Source organism: Hevea brasiliensis, chromosome 3, assembly GCF_030052815.1.
Source record: "Hevea brasiliensis isolate MT/VB/25A 57/8 chromosome 3, ASM3005281v1, whole genome shotgun sequence".
NCBI lineage: Eukaryota > Viridiplantae > Streptophyta > Magnoliopsida > Malpighiales > Euphorbiaceae > Hevea > Hevea brasiliensis.
In genome coordinates, this window is record NC_079495.1 from 4729456 (window position 1) to 4751281 (window position 21826).

The window sequence follows — 21826 nt, forward strand, 5'->3', positions numbered from 1 at the left end:
CTAGCAATAAAGCAAAAGCGGATTTCATGGTTACAATCTCGATGGATCAACCAAGATTATCTCCATAAACAAAGTAACAACTATTTTATTAAAAAGCTATAAATATCAACCAAGTAACCAAAAATGGGTACGCATATTCTTATTTTTTAAATCTCATTACAGTTTCTCCATATTCTCAAAAACCAGTTCTTTGACTTGAGCATCAAAGTGGCTTGGCAGAAGGCCACCCACCTCATCCTTTTTCTTTATTACAAGCCTACTTGGCATTAGGAGCAGACCACAGGAACTTATGGTAGCATCACATACCATTTAACCAAATAAGAAAATGTTATTAAACTATCATGTGCCATGTTATCTTTCTAAACATGTTAATAATAAAAACCATATAATACAATATAATATAGTACCATATGATACATAATTAAATCACACTGCACTTAATCCAAACAAGGGGTAAGGTGATCTCTCACATTAGTACTTTCATCCATTCTGAGTTGGTACAATTTCTTCTTTTAGTATAAGCAATTTGTAAGTGACTTTGACACATATAATTTCTCCAATTTCTTTTACAAAACAACTGGTGAAATTTCCTCAAGACATTGTACTTTACATGTTATTTTTCATTTAATGCTTTAATTAATCTTTGTCGCACAAGGACGTCCTTCACAGTGCTTTGCCAAAGACAAAAATTATTTTTCCAATCGAACAGCTCCACCTCAAATTTTGTGCTTGCCATCTTTGATATCTCGAACCACAGCTCTAATGCTACTTGTTGTGAAAATCACACCCACACAAAATAAAGAACACAAAATTTAACATGGTTCAGCGTAAGTCTACTCTACTATAAAGAAAAAATAATTGTAATCACTAATTATTTTTCTTACTCTTACAAGTAATTCAAACAAAACTTACAGAATTCAACACGCCTATCTACTTTGTGAGTTCTCTACAATATAATATAATGGCCAGTCAACTATTCACATATATAGGCTACTAAAACTTAGTTCTTTTAGGGCTATAATTATTAAACTTTATAATTTAAATTCTATTAAACTTCCTATTTTATTTAATTTCTTAATTCTATTTTAACTTGGACTCTAACATGTTTTTATTATAATTAATGATAAATTAAATAAAAAATTAGATAAAAAGACTAAATTATAAGTTTACTAAATTTTAGTGACTAAATTACAACTTAAAAAATATAAGACTTTAGTTGTAAATTTTGTTAAACCTTTGAGCATAAATTGTAGTTTGCCTATAATCAAATAACAATTTTTTTTTTCTTTTTATTAGAAATAGATCACACATGCACATGAATTAGTGAGGAGAATACTAGCTAGCATCAGTGACAGCTGGCATTTTACAAAGAAAGCATCTCAAGGATTATTATTGGATTTTAATTTGAGAGTAGTAGGTCTATTTTTTATAAATAAATTTAATATATAATATATCAAGTATGATGAAATAAAAAATATATATATATCTATCTTGGTAGCTGCGCTTTATTATTGTAATTAATCTAATTGCAGAAGTTGTCAGCTGAGCTCCTAACGACTTCTATTTCTGGGAGGGAAAAAAAATTCAAGAACTTTAAACAAGATGATGAGCACAAATACTTCTGCAGCAACTTCAACATCCAAGAGGTAACTAAAACATCTTTTAATTAGTTGTTCCAGGACATGAAAGTTAAAGATGATTTTATCTATTAGTTGATTGATTAATTGTTTATTTGTATCTGTTATTTTGCTTTATTTGATTGCAGGCTTCAAGGAAAGGTGGCTTTGATAACTGGTGGAGCCAGTGGAATAGGGAAGTGCAGTGCAAGGGTATTCGTTAAACAAGGAGCCAAGGTCGTCATTGCCGATGTCCAAGATGAGCTTGGCCTCTCTTTTTGCAAAGAAATTGGATCAGAAGAAACCATCTCTTATGTCCATTGCAATGTAACTTGTGATTCTGATATCCAAAACGCTGTGGATTTTGCCGTCTCCAAGTATGGGAGTCTTGATATCATGTTCAGCAACGCTGGAATTTCCGGCATCATGGATCCCAGGATTTTAGCCACAGAAATTGAAGATTTCAAAAGGGTTTTTGATGTCAATGTGTTTGGTACTTTCTTGGCAGCCAAACATGCAGCCAGGGTCATGATTCCTGCCAAGAAAGGCTGTATTCTCTTTACAGCAAGTGTTACTTCAGTGACATTTACGGAGGGTCCTCATCCATATGTGACATCAAAATATGCACTGCTTGGTTTAGCAAAGAACCTGTGTGTGGAGTTTAGCAAAGAACCTGTGTGTGGAGTTGGGCCAATATGGGATCAGGGTGAATTGTATCTCGCCATTTTTAGTTGTAACTCCAATGATGAGGAAAGCTACGGGGCTCATGCAGATGGAGAAGGAGAAGATCCAGGCAGCGGTTTCTGCATCAGCTATCTTGAAAGAGGCTGTGTTGGAAGAGGAAGATATAGCAGAGGCAGCGGTGTATCTGGGAAGTGATGAGTGCAAGTATGTGAGCAGGATCAATCTAGTGATTGATGGAGGTTTTAGTCTTGCCAATCCCTCCTTTGCTATGGCAATGAAAAGCTTAATTTCTTAAGGTGATAGTCTCTTGGATTTAAATTAATTAGATGTATCGTTTCTCTCAAAAAAAAAAAGCTTATTTTTCTTACAAATGAATTTGTATCTTAGAAGTTAATAATTTGATTGATGATAGTGGTATAGTATTTAAATGAATTATCTCAATTTGGATTGAACCGAAATTATACCAAAATAAAAACTGAACCTGCTCAATTATCTCTGTCTTCATTCTATCTGTATGTTCTCCTACTAGCTGCTCAACTTCCTCATGTGCCATGTTAGGTAGTGAAGAACATGTGTTTGACTGGGAGCTAGATGATCCAGATAACCATTATAATCCAACAAAAGTATGACAATGTATAATTGAATATAATGCGAAGAAATCAATTAATAATGTTAAAGCATGTCTTGAATTTACTAAATAGCCCAAGCTTTGTCAAAATTTCTCACATGAATATCAATATTCAATCTTGAATGAATTTTCCATAATCTTCCATATATCTTTGACCATGATATGGTGTATCTTGCTTTTAAGATTGAGGGGCCAAATGTGCCATAAGTATGCTTCATGGCCATAAATAGCAATCTTTCCAACGGGAGTGGCAAGGAGAAAAAGCGTGAGTGTGAAGAGCCAAGTATGAGTAAAGTGAAGTGAGTGGGAAAAGAAAATTTCACAAATGGGTGGTTCAACCACTTGAGCTTGTGAGATGGGTTAGAGTGTTGAGAGAAACTCAATTGTCTTTGTAAATCTATTAATTTCTTAGTGAAGATTCTTCTATTGTCCTCGTCCTTAATAATAGGCTTTATTAGTAAACCACGTTAAATTTATTCATGTGTCAAAATTCTACTAGTCTTTTATCAACTGGAAATTTTCGTGATGGCGGCAAAGGTGGCATTGATTATGAAACGTGAAATAGAGAAAATCAATGGTGAAAATGATTTTAATTTCTGGTGCATTAAGATGCGGGCCTTCTCGATGCAACAAGGATTACTCAAGGCAATAGAGGGAAGGAATGCTTTACCATAAAGCATAAAAGCCGCTGACAAGAAAAATTTCTTGTTGTGGGCACACAATGTAATTTTACTATGTTTGGCTAATAAGGTACCATGAGAGGTAGAGGGCAGTGCTGCAAAATTATGGCTAAAATTGGAGTCTCTCTGCATGTCCAAATCTCTAATTAACCGGTTATACCTGAAGCTACGATTATATGCTCTCCACATGAAAGAAGGCTTGTCATTTTTGGTATACCTGCTGCAGAATTCTATCATTTTATTTTTCATTAAACAAATTGATAAATTGTATGTGGGGTCATTTCCAGTACAAATAACTTAAAATATAGACATGTTTACTTAAAATATGACTAAATTATTGGGTGGTCAGCATGTCATAATCTAATTAATTAAACATAAATAAAAGAAGCTAGGGGAAGATATGAATATGAATGTTAATCCAATCATAATTAAATATTCTCTATAAGAAATTGTTAATATTAAAAGCATAACACCAACAAAAGAAAAGATTTATAATATTAAAAGCATAACACCAACAAAAGAAAAGATTTACATAATCTTTTCTTTAAGAAGCTGCCAATGTTTTTCCTTTTTTTTTTTCTCACTTTCCAAATAATAAAAATTGCTCAAGGTTTATCATATAAATTATTATTGTTTTGTTGCAAAATAACAATTATTTTGCAACTAATGAATGAAGTATGTTCATACTATTATATAAAATAATATAGATACTATATAAAGATATATGAATTTCGAAAAATATATAACTTTTGTTTACGTCTTCATTTTTTCTCCTTAAAAAAAACTCAAGAATAGATTAGAGTTGAAAATTTTTACTCTTCATATATCTGTATGACATATTTTAATTGCAGAAATATCCAATCAAAAAGAATATGAATACATTATGCTTAACACACAAATAATAATGACCAACTCAAACTTATCTCATAGAAGGTAAGAGGCGACATGGTGGAACAACAGCAACAAATTATATGAAGTAAAGCAGCATAAAGTGCAAGAGTGAAACAAGTGAGAAAAGGAAAATTAGGGATCAGAAAGGAAATTTTTTAATTGAAATTAGTTACAGATTAGAAACAATAATAATTCATCATTAAAATATTTGTTGCTAATTTGTTGTTAATCCATTACTATGAGTAAAATAAAAAAAAATCATTTCTAAAACATTTGAAATTAGGAATTTTAAGCTTTAAATTTGAAATTATCGATGAATTAGTGACAATTTTAATTTATAATGTGTCTTGGTGTTAATTAGGACTACCATAAAAGGCCATGGAGGTAACTAAAGTTATTAGCTTTATGTGTTTCATTTATGGTGTTGTGCTTTTATCTGGTTTCATTGGCGTTTGACATTATCAAATAAAACTTTCCTTTAAATTTATATTGTTAGTTAGTTTGTCTTTTTTTTTTCTAAGCGGTGTTAAAACTATAACTTATATATAATAGAAAATTGAAAATATTGTTATTGGTTTCTAGCCACATGGTACATGAATTATTTTTGGCAGATGCCTTAGGCTTTAATTGTGCTCCAGGGTTGAAATATCTTCTATGGATCCCATTGAACATGAAATAATGGTGATATGAGGTAAAATAATTAATCCAAAAGAATAAACTTCTATTCATGTAATAAACTTTTTATTCATAGAATATATCATAGAATATTCTCCTTAATTGTAGAATATACTTCCACTAGATAAGAAAGAAGAAGAGTTTCCTTTCTCTCATCACATTCATATTCTCTAATGTTGCTTATTCTCTCTAACTTAAGTGTCAGAGAGTGCTAATCGGATCTCTCTGGTAAGCCTCTGATCGATTTATCTCTTTGTATGACAAGTCTCCAAAACTTAAGATTAGATCACAGGACCCTGTATCTGGAGTTGGAACTTTAAAACTTTATTAAACGGGAATCATTGTTCATCTATTAGTAATAATGGGTTATTTCTTTAATTGATGATTGCATTTCATTCACTTTGGTTTTCTTTTAATTCCAGAGATCCTTCAACATGAATCTGGAGTGTTGATTTTAAAGATAAGAGTAACTTGCATTATATTTGAACACTTTAGCAGAGGCTTACAGCTTTTGGAAGAATGCAAATAAAAGCATGACTAAGGTTTTCAACTTGCAGAGAGAGATGCTCCTTAACTAACTCCACAGCTCTCTTTCTCTGTCTAGCTTTTAGGGAGAGAGGTTCTCTCTCATTTTCTAGTTTTTGGTTTCCATGGTTCCTTACCCTTTCTCTATCGAATTTCATGGTCTCATCTGCCACTTACGGGCAAGGGGGACTCCTTTTCTTGCCTGGAAATAGATTAGTACCTCCCTACCTCCGAGCGGGTTGTACATTTCTGTTTTCTGTGTTCCTTCTTGTGCAGATCGGTAGTTAATGGAGAGGACTAAGATTAAGGATCTGCTCCTTTAGTGGTTCTATAGCATTTTGGTTGCTCTTTGGTGTTGTGCTATAAATAAGAGTTGCACGAGAAGGGCTATTCTTAAGGTCCTTCTAACACTTACAGTGTTATATTGACCCTAAAGCTAGATGAGATTGAAAGGCCAGGAGTTCTGACTCTCTCCTCCATTACAGCGATGAAGGGAGAGCTTGCTTCAACATCCAAAGTTTGGGCCTCTTTTGCTATGCTAGGTCTTCTCTTCTAGCTTAATCCTTGCCATGCATGGCTGCTAAAGGAAGGTTCTCTTGTTTTCTTGCTCCAGTTGGATGTTTTGGCTTCACCTTTATGGCCAGTTTCTTTAGGTATATTCTATTGTGTTTCTAGCTTGATTTGTCCGACACCTCTGGGTTATAGTTTTCTGGAGGTCTTCCTTCAAGCGTTTCAATTGCAGTCCCCTTGGTGCCTTAGTTTGTTTTCATTGCCCATTAGTAGTTGCTCTGTGGCTTGATTTGGAAAAAGACAGGCTCCTACTCTCTTTGTCCTGTGGCAAGAGGAGTGTTCTCTATAGGGTCACGGGTGGGATCTCAGACACATCCTAAGCTAAGGTTTCTTGGATTTGGGCATAGGCCTCTTGTTGTACTGGGTTGGGTCCCTTTTAAACTATAGCTAGCTGTATTGCCATGGGTTGTGTTGTAATGGGCTTGAAAGCCTTTGCTGTGATGGGCATACAAGGTTGTTTTTCTATCAATGAAATCACCTATCTTCCAATAAAAAAAAAATTGCATTGAGAGACATGGTATTAGAGTCTCTAATACCATCTAAAAGCTCAAACTAAAATGTACCAAACTGAATAATTAAATCAAAAAATTTTAAATTAGACCAGTTCAGTTTATCAAATAATACACACTCTAAGTGCATGGAAGAACCCATCGATCCCATATATTTTGCTACAAATTATAGCGGTCAAATAAATTAAATCCCAAGCTACGAAAATACATGAATAAGTAAATTTTAATAGTAAAGTGAAAAATAAATAAACTGTAAGCAACATTATTAAAGGTTTTTTTTTTAAATAAACATTGAAAAAATATATTTGAAAATTGATTAATTTAGCTTAATAATTCAATTAGCTTAAAATGGTTCACACTTTACTTAGTAGTTAGTATGTCTTCATCATATCATGATGACACAATATTATATTAACTCATTTAGTCCATTTCTCAACTATCACTAATTTACCAACCCAAAAAGTTATTCAACTTCACATGAGGATGCTATTGCCTAGGCGCTTGTTGTGCATCCGCTCACGGCGCTTGTCTAACTTTTATTGTTGGAAAGTTGTAAGTGTCAAATTTTCACATTGACAAAAGCCGAGATGAATGAGAGATATAAAAGTGAAATGAACTCACTAGCTTATTATTTTAAGATTTGGAGTGAATGTAGTGTCAAGTTTATAAGTATATTTTTTCACAAAACTCATCAAAAATTATTCTATCTTGGTGCTTTTAAGTTTCTTGAATTTTTAATAAGTGGTAGCAGAGTCGATAATTCAGTAAGGATAAGTATAGAGAAGGTAGTTAATGATTCCCACGATACCCTAACATGTGGATAGAAGAGCAAGTAAACTCCTGGTAGGCTTAATAGAGCAGAGAGACACTCATTAAAAGTAGAGTAAATCTATGGAATGAAGACTTTTACTACACATGATGACTCTAGTGTGACTTTTAAAGGTACATATTCAAGTTAGTTTGGTGGAGTAATTGTGCTCTTGATAACATTGTAATGTATTGGAGCGAATTTGGTAGAGTAATTGTACTTTTTGATGATGCTGTAATACTCGAGTTAGGAAAAAGATTTTCGTTCGAGAATGAGCAGGTTCAAAAAGCCTAATATAAAAGAAACTCACACTTAAAAAATTGTTGAAAATATACAAATATAAAATTTTCATATTAAAAAAAAGAAAAAGATGGATACGCATGTATAAAAATCTCATATTAAAAATAGATGATATAAATAAGAGAGATAAATGGAAAGTAACTATAAATCCATTTCCTTAAAGTTTAACATAGGTGCTTTAGGCAATCTCTAGCATTTATTTTCTCATCATTGCATAACCCTTAGTGCACACCCACCAGCTTGTACGAGGCTTTTGCTTCATTTATAGTTTGATTGCCCTCATTTGGATAAGCTGTTCCGACCCTAGGAGTATGTAATTGCTCACTCTCCGGACTCTCAAATTAACACATGATTTAATTTGAAGTTTTTTTTTTTTTTTCATTATTGAAATTATACAAAATTAACTTGCGAGACACGGAGCCAAGGCGTTAGTCGCTGATGTCCAAGGCGAACTAGATCTCTTCCTCTGCAATCAACTGGACTCTGAAGATAATATTTCTTACATCACTGTGACGTAATTAGTGACTCTAATGTTCAAAAAGCTGTAGATTTTGCAGTCTTCAAGTATGGGAAGCTTGATATAATGTTCCACGACGCAGGCATCAATCTTCCAAGCATCAACAGCAGTGGCTCCCCAAGAATCTTGGCTACTGATAATGAAGATTTCAAGAAGATTATAGATTTGAATATGTTTGGAGCTTTCTTGGGTGCCAAACACGCTGACTGGGTCATGATTCCGGCAAAGAAAGGGTGCATTCTATTCACTTCGAGTATAGTTTCTGTGATCTCTTTTGGGTATTCACATGCAGGGCGTCAAATCATGCTGTGGTAGGGCTGACCAAGAACTTACGTGTGGAGTTGGGGCGGTATGGGATTCGGGTTAACTGTATCTCTCTATTTGCAACAACAACTCCGGTGGTAAGGAAGTGTTTAGGGATGTTGGCGAAGAGAAAGGCAGAGATGATGGCTTCGTTGCCAGCCAACTTACCCTTTGTTTGGATCCAGGGGTTATGATAGTAAGGGAAAGTGAATGATGATTTTAAGGAATTTTTTATTTATTTAAGATAGAGGATTGAGGGATAGAGAAAAAATCTTTCAATTTTTAGTTGAAGTGGGTTGGAAATGAATGAAAAAATTTTTATTTTTTAATTTTCTATATTATCTTTATCAATTTTAAAAATTTTTAAAATATCACTTCTTATGATAAAATATTAAATTTCATAAAAAAAATAATTTTATAATTTTTATATTTAATCTTATCTTCCAATGCTATTCAATCAAACAAAATAAAATTATAAAATATTTATTTACATTATCTTCCTTCTAAATATAAATAAAACTATTATCTTACCTTATTATATTATACCTTCCTTCACTTTATTTTACTAAATCTTCCCTCACCCCCTCCAAACAAACCCTTGAAGAAGTGTTTTTGGAACCAGAGGACGCTGCAGAGGCTGCCCTTTATTGGGGAAATTATGAGGCCAACCCTAAACCGGGCCGACATGGCCATGGCTGTGCTCCTAAATTTTAAAATGGGCTTTCTACAAGTTGGCAGAGGTGGGCCATGGCTGAACCCTAAAAGGCCCATTAAAAATTCCCTTTTGCCCATCACTATATATATGAACAAAACCCTAGCTCTAAATACCTCGCACTAGCGCATTGCCTTCTACTCCAGTCCGTCTCCATCTCTGCGTCTGCTACCCACAAGCACACGCCCACCTTGCACAGAGTCTCTCTTGTTCGAAGGAACTACCACAAAAAATGGGTCGCGTCCGTACCAAGACTGTGAAGAAATCCTCGCGCCAAGTCATAGAGCGATACTACTCTCGCATGACCCTCGACTTCCACACTAACAAGAAAATTCTTGAAGAGGTCGCTATCATTCCCTCCAAGCGTCTCCGCAACAAGATTGCTGGGTTTTCTACTCATCTCATGAAGCGGATCCAGAAGGGTTCTGTTCGTGGGATCTCTCTTAAGCTTCAGGAGGAGGAGCGTGAGCGCCGCATGGACTTTGTTCCTGAGGTCTCCGCCATCAAGACTGAACAGATTGAGGTCGATAAGGAGACTATTGATATGCTTGCTGCACTTGGTATGGGTGATATACCTGGGATTGTTCAGGTTGACCCGGTTGCTGTGCCTGTGACTCAGTTTGGGTTTGGCAGAGGTGGTGCCCCTGCTAGACCAGGGGGGAGGTTTTAAATTTAGACGTCTTGTTTATATTTCGTTTATGCTGTTTGTTAAGCTATGGAGATTTTGGTTTTAGTTGTTTAAGCATGCTGGAAACATTTTGGTGCTATGCAATTTATGATTAACTATGGCCTAAATGCCTTGTTTTGTTGGAGCAATTTGGATTATTTTTAATTAGTAATGTCAATTTTGATAATTTTTGGTGGCATTTTATTAATGGTATCTGATAATTTTTTGTTGAAATGGATATTTGCTAGAATTATACTTTTTGATGCACTTAGTTTTGTCTAAGAGATTGAGAATGCAGATTCATTGCTTTACAGATTCAGTGAAGAAGAACATGTTTTTGTTTTGGTATTTCAATGTATGTTTACATTTTAGTTGTGGGAATGCATTGTTTCTTGGGTTACAATATTTTTCGTAGTTGAGGATTATTACTTCTTGCATTAAAATGGCTATAGATTAGAATCATTATCTGCATTCAGGTTTACCATATGGCTACTATGGTATACCATATTATGAATTGAATTTGTTCCTTCAAAAAGGTGTTGTTCTTTTCCAAATGAGTTATGGGAAGAACTGAAGATCAGGTTTCAAGCTTTAGTCATGTTTAGTTTATCAAGGAGTACTACTAGTCATTGGCTAAAACTCCTGGTGATTTAGGTGTATTGTTATGAAGCAACATGTTGCTGGTATATATCTCTGTGGTCATATATTGTGTATTAGAGGATCTAAGTAGCGTATTGAGTTCTTAATTGGTGGAATGTATCCTGAAGGGTCCTAAAATTGTTGAGACTTAACATTCCTTTAAATTGTTAGAGGCTTAGGATAATGGTGATCATGGGATTATATTTCAGCACAACACTCGCAAACTGTCACAGGCTTAACACTATAGTGATCATAGGATCGTATATCAGAACAGCATGGGCATATTGTCACATGATTCCTATGTTCTTTTAGGTTTGGAGTGTTGATCATTTGGAGCTGTTGTGCATTTGTTGTTGCTATTATATGATGGGCTTGCAGTGTCCGTTGAATTGACTAAATTCATTCATTGGTAGCTTTGTGCATGAAAGAAATGGAACCCATTGCCCGGGTGTGAATACTGACTATGAAAAGCTGTTCCTTGAAAATTTAAGTGGATCTTCTCCATGGGGGATTCCCTTTGAGAGGGAAGGTCTGCTAAATGTGGTGCAAGTGAAGGTGTGTCCTAGATCAAAGCTTGCTGAGGAAAAGACCAAAGTGATTTACTCTTCCTCCAAAACCAAAGCCGTTTGGGATAAATTCTGTACTAAAATTCACAGCACGCTACCATTCCAAGGCATATGCAATGTCAATTTCTTAAAAAACCAGAGCACATTTTGTTGTCATGCTTGCATCAAGTAACATGTAATGCAAATCAGATTTTCACCTATACATAAACAGAGCAAACATTCAGCATCTGGACTCAAACTTACAAGAAGATGATCATTTTGAAATGAAGAGTTGTTGGCGGATAGCTAACCAAACCATCGGAAATTTTATAAGGAAAGGCTAATTTGGTCCGTTGATCAAGTTGAATTTCAGGGATTAAATTGATTACTTATCCCTATTTTAAGGGTTTGTTTAAAAGAGATGAATGAGTAGTAGTAGTAGTAGTTGTAGTTATTAATTAATATTCTATTGACTCTCATTAAAAAATTATTTATTATTAGATTAATTTAAATTGAAAAATATTTATTTGAACACATTTTGTTATTGGTGTTTTATATGATTATTTTATTTTTAAATTAGTTTATTTACATTTTATTTTTTTGTTACAAGTAAATTTTATTAATTTTTTAAGAATAAGTAAAAATAAAATAAGTTTTATTTTATAAAAAAATAAAGAGATGATAGAATTCTCTTAATTATTTTAAATTTTGTATATTGAATATTGATTGTGGGAGAATTATAAGAAAAAAGAAAAAAGAAGAGTAGCCAAATGAAATTTCAACAACATTTGGGGCCATAAATGCAATTTCAGAAAGAAAAGAACAGAAAAGAGATCGCATAGCAGTTCCAAATCCAAATTCCAAGTGAATTCTACTTGAAAGTAATCAAACTCAAGATGACACCCAATCGGAGTCGGACGGCAACCGACACCGAGAGATGAGGTCTGTGGTCTGATCTATGAGTTCCGTGATTACTTAATCTTCTGTATTTTTGTGCTATAGCCTATAACTGAAGCTGATGCTCATTGCTTTCTATTTTTGGGATTGGAGCAGATTATGTGAAAAAAAGCTGCATTGAACGATGTCGAGACCTTGGGTAATGGTTTTTCTTCTCTTGTTAATTGTATTTACATCGCAGTTTGAGTGGAAGCAACAATTTGGGAGTGATATTGAAGCCACACCAGCCATTTCACGGAAGGAGCAATTTATTTTGAAACGGGAAGAAGCTGTCAAAGAAAAAGTTTGAACTTTGAACTAAATTTCCTTTTTCGAATTTTCAATGCCTGAACTATGGAACCTGTTTGTATATATACAAGGACAAATCAGCTAAATCGCTTATTGGGTTTGCTTAAAATTCGGTTTTTAGGCACTTTGTCATCACCCTAATTTAGGAAGTTAGATGTAATCATAATGATGATAATGAATTATTGCTGCTTTTGAATTTGAGCACTTGAATTGCATGGAATGAACTCAAAATGGTAAAAACAAGTACTCTTGTGAAGGTGAGAACACATTTTGAATCTCGCCTTTACCAAACCTTTCTTCGTCCCTTTGTTGGATTGTTTGGTGAGAAACTTCCCAGCTAGAGGAATAGCATCTTAATATTCCAACATAAATCTACAGCTGCTTCTTTTATTCTCTCTCTCTCTCTCTCTCTCTCTCTCTCTCTCTCTCTTTCTCTCTCCCTTTTTTTAGTAAAGGGAATTTAATAAGGAGAAGAGAATTAAAAGTAAATAGTAAGGTATTCTCCTTCAAAAGATATGCAATCACACGAGATGTGAGCTAGTGATACTCTTTAAGAGTGCTAGAAGCAGAAATCCATAAAAGTAATCTCCTCAAACCAGTTTTCTAATCCCCTTTCTCAACCATTTTAGCCTATTCTTTTATCTTAAGCTAATCTCTACAATGAACTTTCTTAGAATTATTCTTCATTTCAGTGTTTATCAGAAATTATTGGACCCCTATCAATTTGCAATCTAGATAACAAAATCCAAATTATGGCTCATTAGCAATTTGGAATGGACAAATTAGCTTTTTGAGATGCAAACAACCATAGGTAGAGAATCAAACCACCTTAATCACATAGATATTAGATAATTTGGTTATTATTATGGTGAAAATCTTAGGTTTTGGATAATTTTTATACCATTAAAAATAGTTAGCATAATTGAAATTATTTTATTACAGTATATTAGAAAATTTTTGCAGTTATTCTTATAAGGTATTTTGCTTATGTTTCATTATATATGCAATCCTAAAAGGTACGTTACATTGCTGATAATTGTATTTCTTCACACTAAGGGTCTGTAAAGCCTACTCCCACCGAACCAAATTTCTAGAAGAGGACATTTGTGTTGCCATTTTCATTCCTTGTATTGAAGTCGTTCAACGCTTCAAGCAACCTAGCTTCAAATGACCTCCTATATATATAGATATATATATTAAACATTTGTTACTAAAAAACTTCTGCATTCTGATTCTTCAACCATCTTTAAGACGTTATGACATTTCATTTTATTTGATATACTTAAAATGCTTCCAAACACCCACCAGCACCTCCTCGCTGCAAGTGGCAGTTATGGGCCTTGTCTATTCATTTCCTTGTCAAATTCATGTTTTATTGTAAATTGTGAATTTTCATTCCATAGTAATTCATTATGTTGCAGCAGCAACAGCAAGAAAAAGTATTAGCAGTAGTTGGATGATGATTGTTCCTCCACATATTTACATCCAATCAAATCCTCATCCAGAGCTAGCAAGTGTTCTAAAAGAACTGGAGTTAGTTTCTCTGGATTTGTTTTTCCTTCTTGATGCATTTGCTTGTAAGGCATGTTGGACCTTAATAACCCTGCATCTCCTTTTCTCAATAGCGCTGAGATATTCAATAAAATTCATATGTTGCTTATTGCTTTTCTGTTTATGGTCCTTTGACTGATCAATTTTCCTGACATTTTTATTGCTCTAATTGGCTGATTCAAAGAACTTGATTGATTTTTCCCTGTTCTTGCCCATCTAAAAGTTCATATGCTGTGCTTTCCTGGTTATTTTTTTTTTCCTCCTAGCATTTCTTTGTCTAAGGCAATATTACATTTTCTCTGTGGCACTGCTTCCATTTCCATTAGTTATTTGTATGCCACCAAAATAATATCTACCCAATTAGCATGCATGGTTTTAAAAGATGATTTTGATATTTTTCCTTTTCAGATTGATTTTTTGAATAAATTGGAAGAATTGGGTTGAGATTCTTTACATGCTTTATTTGTGATTAAAGGATGTAGACACCATTTGAGCAACTGGCATTTTGGGGACTCTAAATGGATAATTCCCCTTATGTCAGGCCTGATGCAGGCCAGGTTGGTTCAATATGGATAAAAAATCTGCCGGACTACTAAAATTTTTTGCCACATCAAACACTTCAAATCTAGAAGAAAATTACAGGAATTGTTGACATTTGCTTGTTCCTTGTCAAGTATTCTTTGGAGGATGTTTGCACCATTATGCATTATAAATATCATTCATAGTTTAGTTAGAAAATAATTTACATTCTTCATGACACTCCTTTTTCCCTTTTGAAGTTCTTCTGTGTCACTGTTGAAATATGAGCATGTAGAATATTTTGTCATCTGGAAATTCTAGCACAAGGTTTCCCAACATATTAGCAATTCCCAACAGCATTGTATCTAGGGGTGGCAATTCGGGTTGATGGGTTGTGTTCGTGTCGTGTCAACACGCGATACAAATACTATTAAGGTCGACACAAACACGACACGATTAACAAACTCAACTCAACTCAACTAAGCATTTATCCCAAAAATTTGGGGTCGGCTATATGGATTCGCTTTCTCTACTCTAAACGATTTTAGGTTAAATCCTCAGAAATGTATAATGCTTCTAGGTCATGTTGTACTACTCTCCTCCAAGTCAATTTAGGTCTACCCCTTTTTTTCTTTCTCCACTCTAAACGACACGATTAACAAATTGTGTAAAAAATTTAAACATAAATACGACCCTTCTATTATACGGGTTACATGACACGACACGATTAATATTAAATTGTATTAGGTGTATTCAATACGACACAACCCATTTAACACGAAATAACCCATTTAACACGGTTTGACACAATTTAACCCATTTAACTCGCTACATAAGTGGGTTCATGGGCCATAGTGGGTCAAATGGGTTAGTAGGTCACGGGTCAAAAAGTGACATGAATATTAAATCGTGTCATAAACGTGTCAAGTCGGGTTAGTAGGTTAACTCATGACACGACACGATTATAATCGTGTCCTAAATGGGTTGACACGACACCGACACGAACACGAATAAGCCTAACCCAAACCCTATATTTTCGTGTCGTGTTCGCGGATTGTGTCCAAAATTGCCACCCCTAATTTTATCGCTCGCAAGAGCACTTCGCATTATCTATACTTTGTTATCTGTATGCTTTCACAAACGTCTTTTGTTTTTTTCTTTTTTGAAAAGTTATTTTAAAATAACATAGTTTTGAACATCATTTGAATGCCATGTTTCTTTTTGAAGTCTGACTTGATTGCTTGACTTGCAAGGTTGCGTAAGAGTTAGTCAAGAATTATGATATTTATTTTGTGGCTACTGTTAATTCTATGCACTTTCAACTTTGCTGCAGATCATCCTTTCACAAGAAAAGAATATTCATAAACTTAATGAGCTTGTCCGAAGTCTTCGAGAACAGTTGCTACAGTGTAGAAGTGAAAACTTTGTTGCAAATGGCACAACAATCCCTGTGACTGAACATTTAAATGAGCTTGAGCAGCAATCAATATTGGAGGACTAGACATAGATCACATGCATGTAACATCAATATGTTTGGTATGTGCAAATATATGACCCTTGTCTGTGTTTCTCGAAGAAATTTGCTATGAGATTAATCACATTATTTCATACGCATTTCCATTGTATGTTGCAAGATCCAAAATTTCCAAATGATTCAGTGGATGAATTCTTTTTGAAACAGGTTGAGTAGATATGTACTGTTTTGGAGGAGAAATTGAATGGCCACATCCACTTCAAGGAAATTGTTAGTTAGTTACACAAAAATAAAACAGCATAACATTATAGCCTTTTAAGTAAGGCTTAGTTTAATTAACCAGAGTGTATATCTATATTGTTCTTCAGTGAAAACACTGAATGTTAAATTCATGGAATCCTACACAACAGTGATATCAACTTCTCTTTTGCTAGATCTCAAGCAACTGAAATTTTAGATTAAAGATGTTCAATTCTATTAGCAATAATTTTGGCATCACACAAGTTGCCTTCAAATGCTTATTACCAAACACTGGCATGATTATTTTTGTGACCAGGTCTACAACTGTTGGATTGGCTTTGTTACAAGTTAGTTTGTTCTTCACCTGTGAAGTACTTGATTTGGATGAGGATACCTTCAATCATAGGTTCATTAGCAGTTAAAATTAGTTGGAAGCCTTCAAACGTTTGAAATACTTGATCTGGGTAAGGATACCTTCAGAGCTGGATATGACACTGTGTTGAAATTGTTGGGAAGTCCAAAAATTTTGGAGAATAGGCAAGTCCCAGCCAGGACACATACCTGAGTCCAAATGATATAGGCTTTGATCAAGTTTCAAGAGTTTCGTTAAAGATGAAGAAAGGTGACATTGTCATCTAGGAGGACAAAATTGATCAGTTCTGACAACTTGCTTGATGTGTCAGGGACGCATCTTTTTTGGGCTTAGCTTAATAGATTGCATACTGGATTTTGTTTAGATTTTATGCTCCATGTCCATTGTAATTATAGATATTCAAAGTCTTCAACTAACAGGAATGAAAATTTTAAAGCTCCTATTAAATTTAGCATCAGAGAAGAACAAACGTACGCAACCTTCATTGCACCCATTAATTTTCAGCACTTGTTCTTGTGAAATTTAAGAATTTCATCTCATTTATTTCCTTGATAAGCATAAATAAAACAATTACGACTGGACCTACCAGTGTATCTTATATTGAATTGTCAACTTATTACCATGCACTGATGCATTTTGTCAAGGCGCGCTATTATCCTTGCTGCCATTTCTGGATAGCTTTTAGTTCACATCGCTTCTCTTTATTTTGGCTCTCAGTTTGCAGCTACATTTGCCTTGGATCTTTCTTTTCTTTCCCTTACATTTCTAAAAGAGGTTAAAATGTTTCCTTTGTTTACCGTGATTTCTGTGAATTCGTACTGTGCATATAGTGACGTTGAAGGGTTCTGCTGTTCGGATTACTGCGTCATTGATGTGATATATCAGACATTTACCTTGGATTGGATGATCAATTTAATGTTACAACTATTCTGCCAAGAGTCCTTACTCACCTATGCCCCAAGTACCGCCAAGAGCCCTTACTCACCTATGCCCAAGTACCAACCAAAGTTGGTATCTATAAATTCCTTTTTAGTGCGCTTTAACTTCTAGGCTACTTATTTTCAAGCGTTTTCAATGTGTTGCATACAATCTTTTAGAGTGAGAACTCGTCACACTTATTTAATAAGTGATATATTTTTAGTTATTAAATTAAATTAGATTAAGTAATATATTTATTTAAACTTTCAAGTGGATATTCAACTTATAATTTTTTTATTTTTTTATTTTTAATTTTTCTGATTTCAACAAAAGGGAAAAAAATATATTACTTACACTATGTTTAGATGAAAGGAAAGAAAATAATAGAAGGAAAATAAAAGAATGTAATGATTAGGGAGGAAATAATTTTCTTATTTTATGTTTAGATTAGGAAGAAAAAATTAGTAGGAAAGTTATTTTTTTAAAGAGTAAAATGATAATATTATCCTTATATATTCAAAAAGAACCTAGAAAATATAGAAATATTTTTATAATTTCAAACATTTTCCTTCCACTTTTCCCCAATTTAGTGAGAAAACGAGAGTGGAATCTAACTATTATTTTCCTTTCAATTTTTTTTTCTTTTTATTTGCTTCTTTAACCAAACATAAGTGAGTGAAAAATAAAATTATTTTCCTCTTAAATTTTCCTTGCCCCTTCTTTTCCTTCAATCCAAACACCACCTTATGCTATGATGTAATTGCATAATCTCTTCGACAGTTGTAGTTTGCTTCTTTACATACAATCTTCTTTTTTTCTTTGAATTTGCTTCTGGTTAGAATCTAAACTCTACATCTTACCGCCCTAAAAATATTAATGCTATTAAATTAAAATTCATTAATTATTTTTATTATGTACAAATATATGTATGAAATGATCAATTATATTATTTTAATTTATAATTTTTTAATAATTTTTAATATTTCAAAGATATTTTTTTTATAGTGGAATTGAGTAATAATTGATCAACTATATAACGAGACATAATCCTCTTTTTTTCGCACATAAAGTGAATAATCTTATAATAGGTAAATGGGAATACTCGACTCGAGACCTCACTCCCTACACACTAAAACTAATTAAGCTACCCATGATTAAATAATGAAGAGAATGTGAAGTACAGTTGGACCACCAACATACATGATGATTAACTCTTATGCATGATTATTCGACTCAGAATTATTAGATAAGACTGATTTCATGGTTTATGCTCTTTCTTCTTACACGAGTTGTGTCCCGGATCTTGCAGATGAGAGGGACAGAGTATAATTCGGTTCTGTAATAAATTTCTATTTGGCTACTCAGGTTCTCTGGGGGGACTTGCTTATTGTTGTTCCTACTTATTATGTATATACACTTCAATTGATTCTGAATAAATTTCAATATAACTATTTAATATAAAATTTATGAAATTCACACTCTTAAATGAGCAAAAGAAAATAAAATTAAGGTATTGGTGGAGTTAGTTAAGCAGTTTTTGGTATATGAAAGAAAAGTAGCCACCCTTCCTAGAAATGAAATTAATTTGAGTTTGTATGGCAAGCTGGAAAATTAATGGATGCCCTCATCATAAAAGGTTGAGGCATGGAGAATTAATTTCACATGCAAAGAGTGATCCCTCAGAAGCAATAAGGTGGTTAACATTCTTAATTTATTGGATACATAAAATTATAACCTCACCCACCCCATGATCCTACCAACAGAATTTACTAAATGACTGCAATAATTATATTAGTAGTTAGCAGTCTCTTGATGAAAACAGCTCATTTGCGAATCCAAGCCCTAGATAGATAGATAGATAGATAGCCTCAATCAAAATCATTTGTACATTCCAGGAAAAGTTTCTTCACATTCATTACCAAATTTCTCTTTTAAATGCCTTCAAGAGGAATTAATCATGGCTGCTAATCTTTTGCCATCAATCTTTAGAGATCATTAATGGCTCCCCTAACGAGTCATCCTTTTTGTACTTGTAAATTTTAGAGATCTTCTCTCATCACTCATGCAATGTAGCAAATTCTATATTCATAGGAGCATAATACAAGGAATAAATGTTGGCTTTAACCCTCACATATGTTTTACAAAGAAGAAAATAGCCTACTCTAATAGTGAAGGTAGCTTTTATAATTTACCTTATGGGGTTTATTTTCTTAATCGCCTTTTAAAATCTAAAATTTTACGATAAATTAATTTAATTATTTTTTTAATTAATTTTTATATTTAAAATAAAATAATTTATTTAAAAAAAAAATAAAAATTTATGAAAATATATTTAAATTTTTTTATTATAAATAATTCATTCCAAAGCAAGATAATATGATTTATTTTCTTCCCGTCTTAGCTTGGGAAGCGGCAGATTTGTGCGAGAACGTCCTTGGACATGTTAAACTGCAGCTCTACACGCCATCTGGGCGTTAAACACCAGAAAATTTTGGTCAATTCTCAGCTGAGAAAGACGCGACCAAGCTCCTCATTAACATGCCCTGAGATAGCCTAAGGACTTCTCTCTTGCCATAATTACGAAACATGCCCTGAGATACAACTACACGGCCTGCTAAAGGAGAACATGGCCGCATGAAGTGGTCCTCTTGTCCACTTTTGGCCAAGTGATAGGCACCCATGTAAACAAAGCTCATAGATGCAAACCTCTGATGACAGCCAAGGATCAACACATCAATCAAGCACTTTTTGAACAAAATAAGATACAAACTTAAGAGAAAGAAAGCACCATAATATATATTAAAAAAAAAATCAAGTGTCAACACAATAATCTAACTTGTGGGAAATTACATTGATCATCACATAAAATAGGCAAGGGATCGATTTGCCTAAGTACTAGTTCTCTTAGAAACTAGCAAGAAGAAGAAAACTCAATAACTCTCCCATGGAGTTGTTGCATTTTCGTCCAAAAAGAGTTGAGGAAGAAAAAGAGTCTTCTTTCCTTATATACCTAGGGTTAAAAGTAAGCTAAAAATGTTTAAGACATAGTCCTTACATAAAATGCCATGTTGGCACTCAAAAACAAGAGAGGAAAGCTCATTAATTACAAGGAAATAAAGGTAACAGCAAGTAATTCTCCATGTGGAGAATATTGGGGCTCACTTGGTCAAAAAGTAGCTCCTTTAATTCAAATAAACCAATGAACTCCCTTCATGTGGCTTCAACCCTACAAACATCAAGATGCCTGCCAAGTGGACTCTAAGGTGGCGTGAGGCATGTCCAAAATGGCTAGTGACATGGTTGGTGATGTGACAATGGAAGTTCCAACTTGGCACATGGTGATCCGCTTGGATTCTTGGAGCAAGTAAGCTAGGCCTTCCTTATGCACCTCCCCTCCTAAGCCGAAAGCTCTTTTATGGTCCATGAGCATAATTTGAAGTTGCTTGGCTCTTGCCCTAGTGATTACCCTTTTGAAGGGTGGTGGTGCTCCATGATGATCCTTACCATCCCCTCCCACTTGAGAAGAATTCGTTCTCGAATTTGTTTTTGCACCAAGGAAAGGAGTAAGATCAGTTACATTAAAAGTATCACTAACACTATAATCACTAGGCAATTCTATCTTATAAGCATTATCATTAATTCTTTCAAGCACTTGAAAAGGGCTATTACTTCTAGGATGCAACTTAGATTTCCTTTGGTTAGGAAACCTTTCCTTTCTTAAATGGGTCCATACCAAGTCACTTAGTTCAAAAATCATAGGCTTTCGCTCCTTGTTAGCATGAGATGCATATTGCTAATTTTTCCTTTCTAGATACAACCTAGCTTGTTCATGCATTTTTTTTAACCATTTCAGCCTTTTTTTCACTATCTAATGAAGCAATATATTCAATAGGCAATGGTAACAAATCTAAGGGAGTAAGTGGATTAAAACCATAAACAAGCTCAAAGGGAGACTATCCACTAAATGAATGCATAATCTTATTATATGCAAATTCTATGTATAGTATGCATTCCTCCCAAGATTTTAAATTTTGTTTCACGAAGGCTCTCAAAAGTGTGACTAAGTTCCTATTCACTACGTTTGTTTGGCCATCAGTTTAGGGATGGCAAGTAGTAGAGAAAAGTAACTTAGTTTCCAATTTTTCCCATAGAACCTTTCAAAAATAACTCAAGAACCTGACATCTCTATCACTCACAATGGTTCTAGGTATACCATGTAACCTAACAACCTCCCTAA

At 33.9% G+C, this 21826-nt stretch overlaps 3 protein-coding genes across 3 annotated transcripts; all 3 read left to right on the top strand.

The window, feature by feature from the left end:
• Nucleotides 1-1511: 1511 nt before the first annotated feature.
• Nucleotides 1512-2780, top strand: LOC110646671 (short chain aldehyde dehydrogenase 1-like). The gene is made up of 3 exons (XM_058143448.1): nt 1512-1646; nt 1766-2250; nt 2282-2780. Exons 1-3 carry the CDS (start codon nt 1603-1605, stop codon nt 2593-2595), a joined length of 843 nt encoding a protein of 280 aa, XP_057999431.1. The 5' UTR covers nt 1512-1602; the 3' UTR covers nt 2596-2780.
• Nucleotides 2781-3453: 673 nt separating this feature from the next.
• LOC131178810 (short chain aldehyde dehydrogenase 1-like) lies at nt 3454-8900 on the top strand. The gene is made up of 3 exons (XM_058144754.1): nt 3454-3505; nt 8435-8636; nt 8696-8900. Exons 1-3 carry the CDS (start codon nt 3454-3456, stop codon nt 8898-8900), a joined length of 459 nt encoding a protein of 152 aa, XP_058000737.1.
• Nucleotides 8901-9513: 613 nt separating this feature from the next.
• LOC110646669 (40S ribosomal protein S17-4) lies at nt 9514-10284 on the top strand. The gene has a single exon (XM_021800181.2). It carries the CDS (start codon nt 9651-9653, stop codon nt 10086-10088), a length of 438 nt encoding a protein of 145 aa, XP_021655873.1. The 5' UTR covers nt 9514-9650; the 3' UTR covers nt 10089-10284.
• Nucleotides 10285-21826: the final 11542 nt, after the last annotated feature.

Excerpts from the sequence above, each read along its gene's own strand:
- LOC110646669 (XM_021800181.2), top strand. The coding sequence starts at position 9,651 with ATGGGTCGCGTCCGTACCAAGACTGTGAAGAAATCCTCGCGCCAAGTC.
- LOC131178810 (XM_058144754.1), top strand. The coding sequence starts at position 3,454 with ATGGCGGCAAAGGTGGCATTGATTATGAAACGTGAAATAGAGAAAATC. Across the intron at positions 3,506-8,434 it reads TGAAATAGAGAAAATCAATG|ATTTTGCAGTCTTCAAGTAT; the intron begins GTGAAAATGATT and ends AAAAAGCTGTAG. Across the intron at positions 8,637-8,695 it reads ATGATTCCGGCAAAGAAAGG|GGCGTCAAATCATGCTGTGG; the intron begins GTGCATTCTATT and ends ATTCACATGCAG.
- LOC110646671 (XM_058143448.1), top strand. The coding sequence starts at position 1,603 with ATGATGAGCACAAATACTTCTGCAGCAACTTCAACATCCAAGAG. Across the intron at positions 1,647-1,765 it reads GCAACTTCAACATCCAAGAG|GCTTCAAGGAAAGGTGGCTT; the intron begins GTAACTAAAACA and ends ATTTGATTGCAG. Across the intron at positions 2,251-2,281 it reads ATCAAAATATGCACTGCTTG|CAAAGAACCTGTGTGTGGAG; the intron begins GTTTAGCAAAGA and ends TGTGGAGTTTAG.